At 37.9% G+C, this 18,848-nt stretch overlaps 3 protein-coding genes across 4 annotated transcripts; 1 reads left to right on the forward strand and 2 right to left on the reverse strand.

Annotated features, from left to right (window-relative positions):
* Positions 1-1,041: 1,041 nt before the first annotated feature.
* On the forward strand, positions 1,042-3,085 carry PSAN (photosystem I reaction center subunit PSI-N, chloroplast, putative / PSI-N, putative (PSAN)). 2 transcript variants are annotated; one of them, XM_077357539.1, is made up of 3 exons: positions 1,042-1,435; positions 2,178-2,303; positions 2,910-3,085. In XM_077357539.1, exons 1-3 carry the CDS (start codon positions 1,139-1,141, stop codon positions 3,030-3,032), a joined length of 546 nt encoding a protein of 181 aa, XP_077213654.1. In that variant the 5' UTR covers positions 1,042-1,138; the 3' UTR covers positions 3,033-3,085. The 2 variants fall into 2 exon arrangements, with proteins under 2 accessions (XP_077213654.1, XP_077213653.1); XM_077357538.1 differs by having other exon boundaries at positions 1,051-1,435; positions 2,906-3,085.
* A 1,255-nt stretch (positions 3,086-4,340) lies between these two features.
* On the reverse strand, positions 4,341-11,815 carry LOC143848740 (Pectin lyase-like superfamily protein). Its single transcript, XM_077357762.1, has 5 exons — positions 11,113-11,815; positions 9,073-9,193; positions 7,229-7,403; positions 6,986-7,056; positions 4,341-5,303 (listed from the first exon to the last, which is right to left on the reverse strand). Exons 1-5 carry the CDS (start codon positions 11,542-11,544, stop codon positions 4,669-4,671), a joined length of 1,434 nt encoding a protein of 477 aa, XP_077213877.1. The 5' UTR covers positions 11,545-11,815; the 3' UTR covers positions 4,341-4,668.
* A 5,175-nt stretch (positions 11,816-16,990) lies between these two features.
* On the reverse strand, positions 16,991-18,238 carry LOC143848655 (uncharacterized). Its single transcript, XM_077357649.1, has one exon. The coding sequence runs from the start codon at positions 18,155-18,157 to the stop codon at positions 17,159-17,161; it is 999 nt and encodes a 332-aa protein (XP_077213764.1). The 5' UTR covers positions 18,158-18,238; the 3' UTR covers positions 16,991-17,158.
* Between the last annotated feature and the right edge of the window lie 610 nt (positions 18,239-18,848).

Below are 18,848 nucleotides of genomic sequence, written 5' to 3' on the forward strand. Positions count from 1 at the left end.
TTTATTAAAAAAAAGAAGGGTGGCCCAGTGCACGATGCTCCTGCCATTGTGGGGTCTAGGGAGGGCTATATGTATGCAGTCTCACTCCTGCTTTGCAGAGAGGTTGCTAGTCTCACTCCTGCTTTGCAGAGAGGTTGCTTCCGTGACTCGAACACGTGACAACTATATCATGAAAACAAATTCGTCACAGCCAAACGTGCCCTAAGAAAAAGAGCATTTCTTGGAATTCAGAAAGAGCGTGGTTGCAAATATAATTTATTTAAGCTATATCAAATAGCTTTATACATAAATATATATATGTTACACTCACTAGATGATCCTGACCATTCAATCTAGACTCATCAAATCAAAACAGGCATTCATTGAGGGGAACAGAACTTGGCTCCATAACGTTATGAGGGAACGTCGGAAGATTCGATTAAGAGCAAAATGGCTAAAGAACTTCATTCATCCTGCAAGATTCCATTAATGAGATATTTAAAATGACTGAATGCGTGTTATTTTTTTACATAGAGCAATCCAATAATGATAGGACCCAGCAGATGGACAGTCAGGATCATCCAATTGCACCGACAGATACATGCAGGGCTACAATCTCAGATCATGATGTATGATGAACGGCCGAGATGGAAGTCTAATCTGGACCGATCCAACATTAGCATTATCTAGATCATTGTTTTGGTAGGCCCTTACAGCTTTGCTCAATGGTGTAATTCAGAGTTTTATGATCGTACGGTTAGAAATGCTTGAGCTGGAATTGAACGAAGGATCGAGATCGATGTCATGTAGGTGGGCCCATGTCAAAGCTTATCTATTTCTCTAACTCATTATCTATAAAATGAAAAGCAAGATCAATGCTAAAATACGTGCAAATTGCCTCATCTTATCTGATCCAATGAGAAGAAGAACATTCGAAGTATTTTGGCCCATCACACCCCCCCCCCCCCCCCACATGCTCAAAGGTAAAGCACAACCACACATTTAGTTGCAATAGAGTTCGTGTGTGCCAATAAGAGTGAGGAAATCTCACCTTATCCACACTCCTACCACACTCCTTAAATATCCCTTTTATCTCTTTCTCACCATATCATCAAACAAACACCCCCAAACTTCATCAACTTTTCTTGAAGAGGAGGCAATGGCAACCATGAATTCTAGTGTTTTGTCATGCAACTATGCACTTTCCGGCACTCCGGCAGCCTCCGACGCCGGCCGGAAACTCACCTCCATTTCTCCTGTTACTTCTTATCCTAAAGTTCCGGTGATCAAAGCGCAAAAGGCGAGAACGGCCAACGTAAAGGAAGAGGGTGGAAGTGAAGGAAGAAGAGCTGCACTTCTCGGCCTAGCGGCCATTCTTTTCACTACTACTGCGGCCACTTCATCAGCCAACGCCGGCGTCATTGAAGAATACCTTGAGAAGAGCAAACTCAACAAGGTTTGTGTCTTCCATTGATAGTATTGGTATTATTGTTCTTCATCATCATGGTACTTTAACTCGACGAGTCAACTTGAAAAATCGACCGAGTTAACTCGGTTCGATAGAAAAGATGGAGTTGAGTCATTGAACAATTGGATGCGTAATTTTTTTTAAAATTAAAATATATAAGAAACATAGGTTAATTTATGTATTTTTTGAATAAATCCCTTCTAGTTTTTAGTGAGTTTCAAGTGACTCGACGCGGCCAGACTCACTGTGGCCGAAATTTTTTTCTCTTTCTTCCCACAATAACATAGTTATCTTAGAGGGATATCATCATAAATTGAAGGAAAGACTAGGAACCTTTAAAAAATATTTTTACTTTCCAAACTTTTCCCCAAAAACATTTCCCTCGGATGATCCTAACCCTTCGAGTGAGAAACTTCTATAGATCGGAGGGTTAGGATCATCGTATGGAAATGATTTTGGGGGCATAACCTATTTACGTTGTGGCCCAACAAATGGACGGTTTGGATCATTCTATTGAGTGGGCCGTACGGTACTTTTTGAAAAATACTGGGCTATACGGCCACACGGCCCACACACCATATAAAAACTCGTGGAAATATCATTTTTCCATCGATTAAGGGGCCACTTTTAGATTTAATATGGGTCGTTTATCATGTGGGTCCCATGTTGAAGAACTGGAATTCCCTATAGAATTTTCACTTGGTTGCTAATACTAACATGAATGTTGCAGGAATTGAACGACAAGAAGAGGTTGGCAACGAGTGGAGCCAACTTCGCACGTGCATACACCGTAGAGTTTGGTACATGCAAGTTCCCTGAGAACTTCACTGGATGCCAAGATCTCGCAAAGCAAAAGGTTTGAATCAGACCACCCATCTTTCCTTTCTCTCTTCTTTTTTAATATCTGCAAACTAATCAAAGCCTCTTTTGATGTCATAAGAAATTGTTCCTTACTTGCAAAAAAACATTAATTTGATTTGATTTATTTGCAAATGGGCTGACGGACCCTCTAAGCCCGTAATAAAATCCTAAATTATTTCTTATGCGTGCCATTTAGTAATCTAGGTGAAACTGTGAGTACGCCTATAAGTGACCATGTTTATTGGGTTAGTCACATTTCTACCAACCGCGGCCCTCCCTTCACCACCTCCATGAGGATGGTCTGCAGGGTTCATAATCATAGCTAGTCCACTTACTACATGATGCTTACCTAGCTAACACTTAGATCCGACTCTATCCAAATTTTCTGGTTCACCCTAACATTACTCACCTGTCCAATTGTTGCTGACCAGTTTTTGGATTTCAAATAGACCTCACCAGATGATGATCTTGTTATTTCTTGTTATATTATTAACTAATCAGAGTATTAGGCCACCCTTCTTTTTTTTTTTGTTATATTTTTGTTGAATATGAGTCTTAATATGAGGCTGATTGGACATTTTTCTTATTTGGGTGTAGAAAGTGCCATTCCTTAGTGAAGACTTGGAGCTGGAGTGTAAAGGGAAGGATAAATTCAAGTGTGGTTCCAATGTTTTCTGGAAATGGTGAAAGTTATCCTCAATCTGTAATTAGTTTATCTCATTAAATTCCTCTACTTAAGAACTTTACCATTCAATTTTTCTTTTCTTCTCTCTTCAATTTGACTTCATGAATTTTTATTAGGGCAATATTATTTGGGAACTGATATTCGCCCGACCATATTTTGATAATGGGACGAACTCGCCTTGTTTTACATTTTCAAAACAAAATGAGTCATCTCACTGTTAAAACATAGTCGTTCCGATGTGCGGATACAGTAGCCTAATTTTTATCACTAAATTAGAATAAACAAAAACTCCATAAAAAGGTATGCAGAGTGTAAATTGAAAAATATCCCATGGAGTGGAAATGAAGGGTGCCAATGTACAAAAATATGGGAAATGATATTTACGCCCCTTTTATCACCAGGGACACCCATTTGCCAGTGTACTTTGCAATCAAAGCCATTGGATTTTTCTGACATAAAGTACATTAGCCCCCTTTTTGCCATTGATACACTGATGCTTGGTGCCCCTGGTGATCAAAAGGGGCGTAAATATCACTTCCCATTAATCATTTATGTCTATTCATAAGCCTTGATCAAGGAAGCACTCCAAAAAGGATCCAACCGAAAAAGGGTTCTGAATGGATCGTGACCGAGACATAGGTGAATCCTTTGACAACCCTATATTTTGATAATCTAAACCATTCATCTCGTGGTCTCCTCCGTGGATTGGCCATGGCCAAGACATCTTCTCCATAGGATGATTCTAATTCTTTTATTTGTGGAGGTTTCTATGTCGTGCTCGTATGAAATCTCCTCAAATACATGAACATTGTGATTTTTAGAATGGTATGCAAAATATATATTATGCTTTAGAACCTCAATTAGCTTACAAAATTTCATTAAGGCCCCCTTGGACTGCAGTAATAGTTTGAAAAGAAAAAAATTTCATGAATTTCATGTTTTCTAAAAAAGTTACAACCATATCATTTCCCTCAAAATCATGGAAATTATATACAAAAAAACCCTAGGAAAATTTTTTTCTGCAGAAATGTTCATGCAATCCAAAGAGAGCATAAGGAAATTAGTATTGACATCCATGAATTTAGCCATTTCCCACCATGGTAGTGTCCTATCTATTTTTTTTCATTCTTTCATCTAAAGACAAATGGCATGGATATTAAGAACAACTAATCTAAACTTTTATTTTCATTTATTGGTGTTATTCTTTTGCAAAAATCATCAAGGTTAAAAGGAAATAGTAATTTTTAATTTAATATTAAAATAATTTAATTATATATATATAATTGAGAAACATATATTCTTTCAAAAAAGTTTATCATGGGTTACATCAAAAAGATTTACAAGATATTTGAAAACGCTATTATCTTGTCTCAAACTAATGAATGAAAATCTCTGTACATGTTTGGAATTCTCAAATAAAACCTATGGATGAAGGGGTGTTATTACCCCAATTTACAAATCAAAGAAAGAACAAAAAAAATGAAGTAAATCCCACAGTTTCTGACCATTGGTTTTAAACCCAACATCTCACAAACATTCACAATCTCTCCGTTCCATGGATGTTTCTTACCCATGGAGAATTCAAATCCATCAGCAAACAACTTGAAAATCCAAGATAAATCCATGGCTTATACCGTCTCAAGTCTCTGATGATCCGCCCATAGCCGTCAAAAATCTAAGATCGGATGCACTGGGACATAGAACTATTGCTCTGGAGTTGTAAACACGGAATCGGAAATACTTCAACCGCATTACCGGTGACGAATTCACAATGCCATTCCGCTGGAATAGGTATCCCATCCAACTTAACATTACTCAAACATATTCCATCAAAGGGTGCCCCCTCGAGTCCCTCTAAGACAGGTGCCCTTTTTATTCCGACCCCGACCACATTACTTATGTACACACCCTTCACTATGGGGAGGGCCCTAGGGTTCCACCCTTCATCAGGGTGATCATTAGCTCCCCTACTAAACCTTATGGGTATTTTCACATTCTCCAAAGTTATATTACTAATGGTAATGTTGGTTATGTATCCCCCTCTTCCTCTATCTGTCTTGATTCGCACCCCTGCTGCCGAATTCCGCACGTGTAATTCCTCCACCACCACGTTTGATATCCCGCCGGACATCTCACTCCCGATTCCGATTCCAGAGCATGTTGGGGTTGTACCCGAGACCCTCCTCACGACTATGTTCGAGCTCGGCCGAGCCATGGAAATCCCATATTGGTCCCACCCGCTCTTTACCGCCACCAGATCGTCGCCACTTTCTATGTAACAATCTTCGATGCACACGTTTGAGCATGAATCTACGAGGTTTTATAAATAGATGATTAGCCCCCCCCTTGGGATTATAAGTTAAGTGTGGAAAATGAAAGGAGACAGAAAAATAAACACAAAGAAGAAATTAACATCATCAAATCAAGAAATAGAGAAATGGTAAACGAAAGGGCACCGTGTAAAAACACAGCCACAAGGGTGCTCCATTGGATCCACCTCACCCTACAACATTTACAAGGGAACTGAAAAATGCAAAATTAAAGAAATGATAATTTGGTTGGGTAACATGGATCAAATGGGGCACGTTTGTAGTTGGGTTTTTTGCAAAGGGCAAGTACAGCCTCGATGTTTTGAATGTAATGCTAAACTGAAGGACGCCTTTGCAAAAACTAGCTGTAAGGGTGCTCCTATTGCATTTTTATTTACTTTTACATTTTTTACAGTGCTATTATAAATGTACTCTCATGATGTAGATCCAATGGGGCATTGTTGTAGGTGATTTTTGCAAGGATGCCCTGGAATTTACCATTAGCTTAGTACTTAACAAGACTAGGATGAAATATATTGTCACATGACACCCTTAGAAAGTGTTTCAATGAGAGCTTGAGATTGTTTCACTTTCAGTATCGCTTATAGTACTTAACATTTGGAATGAGAGACTAGCCACCACGTCCCATGTTTGAGTCACAGAAGACGCTACTTGTGGAGAGGACTATCTTGAAAGGTCTAATTGAGAAAAGCCAGAGTGAAAGTCATAAGAGTGAAGTTACCATAGAGTTGGCCACCATGAAAGGGGCACCTTGTGTAAAAGGCTACTTGAAAAAATGGCCAGAGTAAAAGCTGCCACAAAGTGAGCCACCAAGGACAGTGAATGTGAAAGTGTGGTGGAATGTTACAATCCTAAGCGAGGGTCTACCTAGGTATGAGACTAGGCGGGGCCCGTCCTAGTATGGGACACGTTTAAAGACCATCGGTTAGGAACCTAACCCCACTCTACCCACAAACACACAGACTCTATTTCATCTAGTTTGAGAGAGAGAGAGAGAGAGAGAGAGAGAGAGAGAGAGAGAGAGTTCTGCAAATTGGCTAAACAATCCCTTTTGAAAGCCGGGTTCAACGGAGATAAAAAAAAAGGGTAGAACCTACTGAAAATAATGCGAGATTGGAGGAAACTAAGAATGAGCCGAGATTGGTGGATTTGACTCTCAACTCAACCGTGGAAAGTGGGGTGAGGTGAGTGATAGCAAAGGGATATGCGGAATGGAATGGAATAACCTGGGAACAAGAAAAGGAAAAGGAATCGGAAAGATGTCCAGTCACAAATTTTCCAATTCCATGTGTTTGTTTTTCAAGTTGGAAAGGAGTCGGAAAGAAAATAAGAGTGACTGCATGGACCATCACCATTAGGATCAATCCTAACAGTCAACATTGGATCCCAAGACATGTGTAATCAGGACCATTGATTTAGTGGACCACACACTATCCTTATCGGGCCCTGTAAGACGCCCAAGAGATCGAGGGGCTTAGATCATCCAATCAAGGATGGCTAACGACAATGCCAGGACTTGTGCTTGTTGTTTCAATCAACGGATAAGATCGCATCCAAGTGGCACATGTGAGCCCAAAAAGTGATCATTAGGGGAAAAACCTAACAATGATCATAATATTTTTGCATTTTTCAACAAAAATGTAATACATGATAAGGTCATACCTGGGTCTATACCATCTGTATTTGGAGAGTGAAGGGGCGCCAAAATTGTCACTCCTCTGATTACTACATTACTGAAAGCAAAGATGCAAAATCTAATTACTTCTTTGTTAGAAAATATAATGAAAGTAAAGATGCAAAATCTAGTTACTTCTTTGTAAGAAAATATAATAACTTTTATTAGGATCATCCTTTCATATATAGAAATAAAAAGAAGGTAAAAATGCAGAGAAGTTATGAAAGGACCTGCAATAAACAGGATGGACTGTCCAAAAGGGAGAATTGAGGAAGGTGATATTGGAGATGAAGATGTTTTGGGAATTCATAAATTCAAGGAGGTGACCCCTTGTATGTTCCAAGGTTCTATTCCACCATAACTCCCACCACATTCTTCCTTGCCCATCTATGCTCCCATTTTTTCCTGTAAGCACCCAAAAAGCAATTAGTTTTCCTTAGAAGATCTTTAGAAATTATTTTTTTCTAAAATTATGGATTTTCTCAATCTTTAGGGGTTGCTTGGATACGTGGATTTTAGACTCTAGGTTTTAGCTTGAAAGCGGTGCAAAATTCTAGATTTTACAATGGAAGTAGGTTGCAGATGGGGGGAGTAGGTTGCAGATGAAGGGTTTAAGTAAGAAATTCAAGTTTTAGAAATCTCTCCCCCATCAGATTTATAAAACCCGGAAATGGGATAATCTCCTACTCTCTCGCTCGACGGAAAGAAGGGTGAGAAATTAGAAAATGACGGACAGTCTCCTTATCTAATTTGCCATCCTGATTTTGAGGAAATCCAAGATTCTAAAATCCACGTATCCAAATGGCCATTTAAGGTTTAGAAGATGATGTTACCAGGAACTAATTGTGATAAACAATTAGAAACTAGCTAATTGTTAGAAGCATGCTATTATTGAATTTTAATAAAGGGATTTCCTTACTCTTATACATAGTATATATAGGAGTTATTATCTTCATAGAACATATGTTTTTGTTGATTATATAATGATAATGCAAGTGACTGAATGAGTGTATCGTTAGACTCCAATCAACATATGTAATATATATCAAAATTGATATGAGATTAATGTTGTAAACCGAGAGATCTCTAATCTACCAAAGAAATAAGATAAACCTCGATGTGCATCCAACAAGAGATGCTTCAAAGTGCATTACAAACATCCTTTCCTTAAGATGATATTCGCCCCCACAAACTGTGGAAGGGAACCACGAATTCACCTCCAAAATACAATGAAGCCCGGTGAATCTTCACCAATTGTTTGTTGGCATATTGAACAAATGACAACAAATCCCGAATCACCATTAAATTTAACAAATATTTGAGATATTAGTGTCTGTTTCTGCAGAAGAACATAACGCTAGAAAAAACTTCTCAAAGAGAGTAAGGAAACGATTTTAGAAAGGCTTTAAGAGAGTGAAATTGGCTTTGGAATTTCTCAAATTCGAATTATCTGGTAGGAGTTTTGTATGGCTGATTTCTACTATTTTTATAAAGTTTCTTATGTCTTTTCTTTTTGAAATACACCTTTACAGCCTCTAGCGCCCTACAGCTCACGCCGCACGCACGGGTTCACCATTTGCTAAATCCAGATGTGCTAAGCAAGAGAAAGAAGTAGGAGGGGGTATATTAACCCCTCTCAAGCTTTCACTTTCCAATATGGGACTAAAGTTTAGCCTTCCTATGAGCACTTTTTACCTCTTTCAAAAAGCCCACACTTTCCAAAAAAAAAACTCTTTCATTTATAAAACATTTTTCAAAATAATTTTTATTTTGAAAATACTCTGACAAAGAAGGCCTATCAAGTGGACGTTTCAGATCAATCGAGCTGGCGTGCCTTATACGTAGTGTTGAAGACTCATGCATTCGGATTTTATAGTAATAATTATGTTAATAAAATGACTAAATAAAGTCAAACTAATATTGAATTGGATTATTATAATAGAGAGTGGTATTCTTATCATATCGTTAGCCCCTAAACCATAATTACTGAATATTAAAAGCTCTTAGACAATGGGGTCTCTTTCAAATAAGCAAGAGAGTATAAAAAATAGATAAAAGGAGGAGATTGTGTTACCAGTAATGACAACATCTTTGAGACCATCGCCATGGATGAGGCTTATGTGACGCCCTCCCAATCTCTCCCTTCCTCGCCCATAAGAAGGCAAGGGCTGTATAACAGGCCATTCCTTTGGATCCTATCCACCCAAATTTTGAAGAAAATAAAATTAAAAAACAGCAACATGCCAAATATATAAATTAACAAATACAAAACTATAAATATAAATAAATGAAAGAAGAAAGGGAATCACCCACTTTTTGGTACTTTCCACCCATCTTCTGTTAGAACTTTGACATTAGCTCATCGATAGTTTATCTCAAATATATTTGGCAACATTTTAGGTCACTATAAATTGATTTATTAGCTATATATTTAGGGGGGTTTGCTAGGGACGATAACAGAAAGGCATTTCGCGGCTGGCTGTTGAATGTGATTGCTTGAAATTTTCAGGTGTGTTACTTGATCCACTTTGGATCGGATCCACCGTATCTCTGTCAAGATCCATTTGAATTCATATAGGTCCGACCATTTTTCGGTGTACTTTTCTGGTCCTATTTTTTTAGATTGGGTCACGGAACCTTGAAGTGTACTAGGTGCTACATACATTCTTAGAGAGTTAGAGCTTAAGATTAGGGTAAGAAGATGGAAGAAACTAGAGAGAGGAAAATCATCATTGAAATGAAAAGTAGAAAAATAAAATATCTTTGTCATTTTGAATAGGTTTTTAAATGTTGCAAAAAAAAAAAAAACCTTCATGAATTGAGATAAATGTATGAATAGTGGACGGGTATTTTTGTATATTTGTGTCCTTCATTTGGATATAAGACGGCCCATCGGATCTAATGGTTACGCACGGTCACGGTACAAAATAATTGTGGACCGTAATGTATGAATCCAATGGACACAGCTCGGATCGAATTTTTATACCCAAATCCTAACCATTAACCTTTGGATCCATCGGTCCGACTGTCTAGATTCATTAACACACCTAAATTTATTTGGCAACATGTTATGTGACTATAAATTGATTTATTAGCTCTATATTGATAATTTACAGGTACTATATCAGTGTTTAATATTAAAAATAAATGCATTAACATCTTAATATTGGAAAATAGATAAAAATATTACAAAATTAAGATATTACTGGAAATTAGCAGCCTGTGATAAATCTAGTTTAGACTCATATAGGTAGACATATTTGATACTTTGGCAACATGTGATTGGTTCTTACAATGTCAACTAATACAAATTTTTTATTTAGTAGATATGGGTGGAAGTACCAAAAATTGGGGTGGGAATAATATCAGCTAGACATTACAAAAGAATCTTGTAAAAGTTTTCTATCTTTTTCTATTTGTTTTAGGGAAATGCTAATTCCACTCCCCCTGACGGATAAAATCCCCCCCTTTAACGTTATCTGTTACGTTTAAAGGCAAAAGAAAACCGTTAAAGGGGGGTGAATTTATCCTCAAGCAGTGAACCATTCTCACAGAAACCGTTAAAGGTGGGGATTTTATCCGTTTCAGGGGGAAAATATCACTGCCCTTTTTTTTAAACGTTCAACAAAGGGTGTTCTTAGATATTGAAAGTGGAGGTTATATTTGAATCAAGGGATGTGTTTTCTTAGAAAGGAAGAAATTTTCATTAACTTTATATAAAATAATCACCAAACACCCATTGATTCTCAAGATTTCTTTCTTTCTTTCCAGTTTCGAAATAAAGAAAAGTTTCAGCCATGAAGTCACCCTAAATTGTTTCATCCACCCCCTTCTTCTTAGATAGACTAAAAGTCTAAAACCCTAAAATTTCAACTATAGGAAGATCATGACCACTAGATTAATTTTTCTCATAATTGAATTGCAGAGGATGACTAACCCATTGATTTTTCCATGTTACAACAAGATTTATCTTAACACCCATTAAGGTAACTAGCCCAAAAAAGGAATATAAACAAATAAAGAAACCCATTAAAGGATTAATCATAAATAAAATAAAATAATTAAAAAGAATAAAAAAGAAAATTAATTAAAAACAGATAGTATCTCATCTTACCTTGGAACCCAAAATAACAGCACCCTCTTCCAAAAAAAGGGTAAAATTGCTTGTGAGATTGAAACTACCAGTCACCCATCTTCCTCTAGGGATGTTAAGTTGAGTTCCTCCTTTACCACCAAAACTCTTTAGATGTTTTATAGCTCTATGAAAAGCATTGGTATTCAATGTCTTTCCATCTCCAATACCACCAAAATCTGTTATAGACATGACTATCTTTCTTGGAGGTCCGGGCCGGAAAAAGCCTGAACAGCTATTCGGGTCGACCGGAAAACCGCTATCGGGTTCCACAACCCACATAGGAATATCAACCTTTTTGATTGTTTGAAGCCATAAAACGGTTATGAAGGTTGAAACTAGCAAGAAAATTGCCCATGAAGGCTTTTTGAAACCACCCGATATGGTAGAGAGGAATGGTTTTTCAACATCCATGTATGTAAAGAGAAAGAACAAGAGATAGGAGAAGGAATATATGGTTCGAAAGATAATGATTTTAGAGAGAGATGAAGAAAGAGGAGTCTAGAGAGAGAGATCCTTATTTGACATTTGAAGGTTTGAAAAAGAAAGTAGAAAGAAAGAATAGGGTTTTGTTCGTTGACAGGGAAATTCGTGATCCGTTTTTTACGGTGAGGGGTAAAGCGTGTGAATATATATGGAGACTATCGCCCGATTATCACGGGTCCTTTGTCTTTTTTTCTCCCTTCTTTTTATGCAATTTTATTTTGTGCTTGGTTTTCTTGTGAACTAGTATGGCTCACCATGACCGTGGCACTTTATGTTGATCTCAGCCATTGATCTTGTGGGACCATTTCTGATCATGTTCATTGCCTCTTGTTTGATTATGATTGGATGATGATACTAAGCCCTTGATCAATATCTAGTTAAAAACACAAAATGTGTAATCTTGAAATTCTATAAAAAAAAATAAAAATTCTAAGGTTTTGTTCAATGTCTTAGTTTCGATGGCCCACACACTGTCAGTCATGATGAAGTGTCATGCCTATGTCTACAAGAAATCACAGGTGGCTATTTATGTCACTATTCTCATTTTTTAGCAAGATTTTCAAATATCAGTAGAATTTTTTTTAAGGATTTGCTAGGCAATATCACAAAAAGCCGTTTCGCGGATCAGTTTTTTTTCACCAGAGAAGAGCCACTAGTAGTATTTGGTTGCCAAGTAATGGGAGAGGTGTCATTAATTACCAAAATATAGAAAGAGGAGAGAGACAGATAAGGGTGCAACTTGGGTCGGGTTGAACCCGATTTTTGGGCGGGTTGGGTTGACCAATTTCGGGTTGGGTTCGGGTCCGGGTTGGGATTTGGCAACCCGACTTAAATTCGGGTTGGGTTGGGTTGGGTACCAGGCAACCTGACCCGACCCGTGAACCCTCCAAAGATATACACAGTATGTCAGTATACACGTTTTTTTTGTAGTTTTTGACATTTAGTTGACTTTTCTATTTTTCTTTCATCCTTACAAATATAATACTTATTTAATATTTCCTATTAAATTATATTAGAAAAGTAAAGGCAAACAACAAACTAAAGTAAAAAGTAAAAGGTAAAAATCCTAACCCTTGAAATCCATCCTTATTCCAGTCACACAGCCTCATCTTCTATTCTTCTTCCACCTCCATCTTTGATTCTTCCCAAACTTTGGAGTGTGCCTCTCAGCCGTGCCTCCTCCATCTTCCGTGGTTCTGCCACCTCCTGGCCCTTACTCCGGCTCAAGCACTCTTGGTCTCGTAAACCCTTTTTCTTCTATTCTTTCCATTCTCCTTTCCTACAAAATCTCTTCTAATGAAAGTTTTATCTTTTCCCCTTTTTAGGTTGCTCGTACTTCGGCTTTCACATTCGGCCTCGTTTACGGGACCCTCAAGCTCAAATATCTCAAGGTATTCCATCCCTGATATATCTCTTTGTATTTGTTTTAAATATGAAGGCATAATTTTTAAAATTTACCTCGATCAGATAGATGAGATTGATTCAATTTGAGGTCTCGATTAAAATTTACCCAACTTAGGAAATCGGGTCGGGTTGGATTCAGTTTAGGGAAAAATCAATTTGGGTTCGGTTAGCCAAGCCAGGTTGAAACTCGGGTTGGGTTGGGTTAGGGTTGGGGGTTGAAGTTTTCGGGTTGGGTTGGGTTGGGTTGGCCTCAACTTGACCTAACCCGACCCGAGTTGCACCCCTAGAGACAGAGGAGAGAGAAAGAGAGAAAAAGAAAAACTCTACTTGAGAAATTCTTCATTTTTTTTTTTTTTTTTTTTTTTTTTTTTTTTTTTTTTTGAGGAAGATGGCATGGAAGGTATAAGTAGGGAACATATGTCCCACGTCACCAGATAAGCAATAATTAGCTTTGAATCTTGTCTAGTAGTCTCTAGGGATTGTGATGCTAAATTAGCTACCAAAAACCATAAAGTTTTTTTTTTTTTTTTACTTTCTCCCCTAAACTAAGGATCCCTGTAAGTGGCGTGGCCTTGGCCTTCAAATCTCTTCCAATTTTTTATCCAAATAGATCCCTTATCGGTCATATCCTTTTTTGAAGTGCTTTTTGAATCTCACTTTTAAAGTTTGGTTCATGATCCATTTTGAATTTGATACCCGGATTGGAGTGTCCTAGGTCCTATTTAAGTTGTACACAATTAGAGCTTAGAGTAGGAGAGCTAAAAGGGAATAAAGTTGAGATACTTCGTTTGTATCAGCTAAGACACTTAACAGTTAACAGGACTATGTGGAATATTAAGGATTGATTTTTGGGTCCGACACAAGGACGTATATCTGTAATCAAGACCATTGATCGCATAGTCCATCATGAGGCAACCTGATTGGGGCCGTGCAGAACGGACATCTCATCTATAAAAATCAATGCTTTTTGGGTCCTACACAAGTCCTACAAAAATCAATAAGGTGGGGTGAATTACAATAAGCCACATTTGTGACACTATCTATGGGTTCAACGGATACGATCACATCCACATGGTACATGTGGGGCCTAAGAGGGACTGTCAGGCCTTTTTCATAAAATGAGAATTGCATCCCTACTTGGGTTCATACAGCAATGTTAACAGGCCTTCATATTGTTTACCAAAAAAGAAGGTATTTTAACAAAAATGGCTTTAGCTTTTCCCTACTTCGGTTCATACAGCAATGTTAACAGGCCTTCCTATTGTTTACCAAAAAAACGAAGGAAAGAAGCCTAGGAATTCGACCTTTATCCTAGTGGAATCTCCAGTTGTAAGTTGTCTAAAACTTCCAAAGGGATCCTTAGTTTAGGGGAAAAAGAATAAAAAAGCTAAGGAAATATTTGGCAACCATTAAAAATTATTCCATGGAATATCCATGGGCCCAATTGTGAGAGAGGAGCTGAGGGAGGGGGAAAGATTTAAGAGAGCGCGAGTGGAGAAAGAATCAGAAATCGCTAAAAATAGTGAAAAAAAAAAAAAGCTACTTCAAGTTGATTTTTTCCCTATTTTTAAGGGGGCGTTTCATTGTTGAGAAAATCAGCCGTGCAAATATGTTCCGATCAAGCACAAATAAACAAAATAGTAAAAAAAATAAACGGAAGCAGCAGCATGAATACGGATACTTACGAGGTCTAGCCAAGTGCCTATGTCCACGGGTGAAAACACGATCATTCACTAGGGAAAACAATATATAAGGATTAAAATGGATTCAAACTGAAACTTACAAAATCGCAACCCTTTCCTTGCTTCAATCAACCTTTCCTTGCTTCAATCAACCAATACTGTACCCAACAGAAAGTTGAGAAAAACCCACAAGTGACCCAAGAAAAATCCCGAGAGGAAACTCTCTCTTTCTCTGCCTCTCTAACTCTAGCCGCAAGCCTAAGAAATCACGTTTTCTTTTCTTTTATGCCTTAATGCTTGGTTTGGTTGCACAAAAGCTCAGAAGCTGTCGAAATTTGGTTTGGATTTTGCATGCCATTTCACGTTTGGTTGCCAAAATACATTAGACTCCCATTGATTCCCTTGGATTTCTCTCATGTAATTGTTGCTTGTCTCTTTCCTGTCTCCTTACTCCAAATGCAAAGAATTATGGTTGAATTTTCTAGGGAATGATGCTCTCTATCTCTCTCTTCCCTCTCTCTCCTCTCTCCATGTATTGGTAAGGACACCCCATACTTTTTCTCCTACTCTCCCATTATTTGCCGCGCAACCAAACACTACTACACAGTTTTCCGATGTAATTCTAGGCAAATCAAAATTCTTGTGTCTTCCTTTTGACTTCCTATTGCACTACTCTCCGAGCCGGTCCAAGCTACCAAAGATATCCATATTTTAAAATCTTGAATTTCCTCAAAATCCTTGATGGGAGACGAGGGAAAAAGGAGGTCGTCCCGTGTTTCCAAGTTTTAAAAATCTCAGGATTGGGGAGAGATTTCTAAAACCTAGATTTCTTACTTCAAATCCGGGATAATGGATTGTAAAATCCAGAATTTCAATCTAAAACTTGGATTCTAAAATCCACGTATCCAAACAGCCCCTTAGATTTTAGATTTTACCAAAACCTAAAAAATAAACCTTTCTTGTGTTTGCATTCCCACCACAACCCACAAGCCTAACCAAAATTGGGAAGAGAAAGTGTTCTCAAGCACAAAGGGAACCAGCCAAAAATGCCCAAATTTGATATTATTTGAGGAAAGTAGACCGCTGTATCACATTCTTTGCCTAATTAAAAGACTTAGCATAGTGGGCTGTGGACCTTGTGGTGCCTACTTCCAAGTAAACCCACATTGTTAAATAAGAAAATTAAGCGTGTGGGATTGAAATAAAGCAATCTCAAGAACAAAGAAACAGAACCTCCACTGGAAAAAGGAGTCACTTTTAAGGGAAGGTGGAGATTGGGCAGATAAAGGTTTATGTCCTTCCATGAGAGGACTTGATTGCGATCAAATTGAAACACCCACATGCCATGTTTATTTTATGCTGTTTTCTATTATTTTCATCCACTTCAAGGTAGATGAAGTTTCTTTGGACAAGGGACTAAACTAGGAAAAAGAGAAATTTGTAGTATATTGCAAATCATGTGTAGACCAGAGGGCATATAAAAAACTTTTACCCCATATCCCGCCTCAAGGAGTGTTAAAAATAAACTTCGATGGTGCTTGCTTTGGGAATCCTGGTCCAGCCGGGGTGGGAGGTTTATGTCGTGATGATGCCGGCAAGGTTCTTTGGACTTTTTGGAGCCCTTTAGGTGTGACTGACGCTACGGAGGCGGAAGTCCAAGCGGCTTTCAATGGCATAAAAAAGGTGAGTAGGGACCGTCTGAAGAGTGTAATTGTTGAAGGGGATTCGTTTAATGTTATCCGGTGGCTAAGGGGTGGCGTGGCTCCACCTTGGAGGTTTTTGAATCTTTTTGACGAAATGGAAGATATATTGGCGGAATCAGATATTGAGTTGATTCATGTTAGAAGCTCTGCCAACGAGAAGGCAGACACTTTGGCTAGAAGAGGGGTGGTATGCAACTTGTTGAATTGGTCTGATCAATTTCCTATTTGATGGCCTAGTCATTGTGTAATTAGTTTTTATTTTTTATTTTTTGTTTTGTATCTTTAGGTATTCCCTTTCGGGTACCCTTATGTTTCTTTTATAAAATCTGCCATTTCAAAAAAAAATAAAATTCAGGGGATTCAACTCTGCCTCATAAACTGTATGGAATTTGGTGAGGAGAAATGAATCAATTTACCCAACCAGTTGTATCAAAAACAGCAAATAAGCTATTCTCCAATTGCAAATGTTACCTCATATCCTAATTCCCTAGTCAAAATTGAAGGGATTCAAGTCTATAAATCACAAAACTCAGCCTGAACTGTACATAATTTGGTGAGAAGAAATGAACAAATTCACCCAAATAGTTGTATCAAAATTCCAAAATTTTCATTTCAAATAGCTCAAATCAAACAAAGGTAATATGGATAAAATTTGCCCAAAGAGAAGTAAATCTCATTATAACACAAAACTATAAAATATCAAACAAACATTTCAATCTAGCGTGCTATATATAATTCCCAAGAACAATACAATCAAGCATAGAACTCCTCCAACTGAACTCCCCTCCCCTTCAATGGAACATACTCCCCCAAATAAACTTCCAAGTGATCCGCCAAGCACGATTTGTCGATATTCTCATGGTGATAAGACTTACACATGAAATACACAATGGTCTGAACAACAAGCCCAAGAAGAATCAACATAGAGAGCAAAACAAAGAAGAGAATAGCAAATCCAGCCCTAGCTCCCATTCCAAGCTTCCACCCATGTACAACAAACTTCCCAAAACAGACATTAATCCCTACAAAAACAATATTAAGGGAAACAAAAATTGCACTAGCAACCCATGTCTTACCCTTAATCAAAGCCCTACTTTTCTTCATAGCTGAAATCCCATAAACCTCTTCTAAAACTGATACCACACTCGCCAAGTGCCATACAACACTAATATAAACCAGCCCAATCATGTATAAGATAAAGAGAATTATTAAGACTATAACTCCAACTGGGCTGGGGCCAATTAAGAGTATGGAAAGTACCATTAAAAGTAGAGTCAACGTGTTGTAGCCTAAAAGAATGATGAAATTCCATAAGAAAGTCACCATTAATCTCTTCCAAACTTTGGGAACAACACTCATAACCCTTTTGAAATTCATCTCTTTGGCTGTGTAAATACATGCAATTGTGTAGACTATGGCTGAGGTGGAGAGGAGGGAGAAGATTAAAGCAAAGACTAGATAGGCAGCTTTGAAGAGAAGAAAATCTAACCATTCTGAAGAAAGTTTGTTGAGGATTTTGTCCTGTGTGGGGCTACCAGGCTGGGTGTATTCTAAGGCATCTTCATTGTTGTTGATTTTGGTGAAGATTAGGTCTGAGATTTGGATTTGGGCTAAGAAGATGAAGGATAGGGGGAGAATTAGAGCAAGGGTGATTTGGGAAAAGAGTTTGAAACATGAGTTGATGATTTTGTAGGCTTCTTTGTAGATGCCTAGGAAGCCAAGGAATTGGAGCTCTTCTGGTTCTCTGTCCATAGATACTTTGTTTCTGATAACTAAGAGAGGGTGTTGGGTTTTGAGGATGGAGAGAGGGAGGTTGGTTTTGGGGATCTAACTGTGATATGATAAGATATAGAAGAGTTTAAGTTAGGTAGACTTTTGTGTTGTGAAGTTGCCCCTTGTCTTTGATTAAATTACTAAAAGAGAGGACCAGGCTTTGTAAATATCAATGTCATTGCCCACGCAGGACCCACTCAATAATAATTTAGTAGCATAAGAAAAGGAAAGTGATATATTTACACCATTTTCTTTTCGTCTTCGGGTCACGCCCATATAGTGTATTTATGACTACTCATTTTACACTAAATGGGGATGGCCCGGGGAAGAAAAGAGGTTAATATATATTTCCCTAATAATAATTTAGAAAAGGGGCTAATATATAGTGTATTTGCTAAAATAATGGTTGCTCTTAGGCTCTTTCCTAACAGCCACTATTTGGGACCCTTTTACGTGATGTGGATATCATCGGATCCATTGATCTGATTGGTGACCGCAAGTCTGGCCCATTTTCATCTATCCTACCTTGAACGGATAATCTTAGCTCCTTCATCTGTCAAACCTCATTAGGGTTCTACTAAGAAAAGGTAAACCATTGATTTTGGTAGTCCTTTATCTTAAGCATGGAATGTCTATTCAGCACAGGACTACTAAGATCATATCGGTCGCC

This window comes from Tasmannia lanceolata, unplaced genomic scaffold (assembly GCF_043159265.1).
Source record: "Tasmannia lanceolata isolate RefF3 unplaced genomic scaffold, GAP_Taslan_0.1 ptg000016l, whole genome shotgun sequence".
Lineage (NCBI taxonomy): Eukaryota > Viridiplantae > Streptophyta > Magnoliopsida > Canellales > Winteraceae > Tasmannia > Tasmannia lanceolata.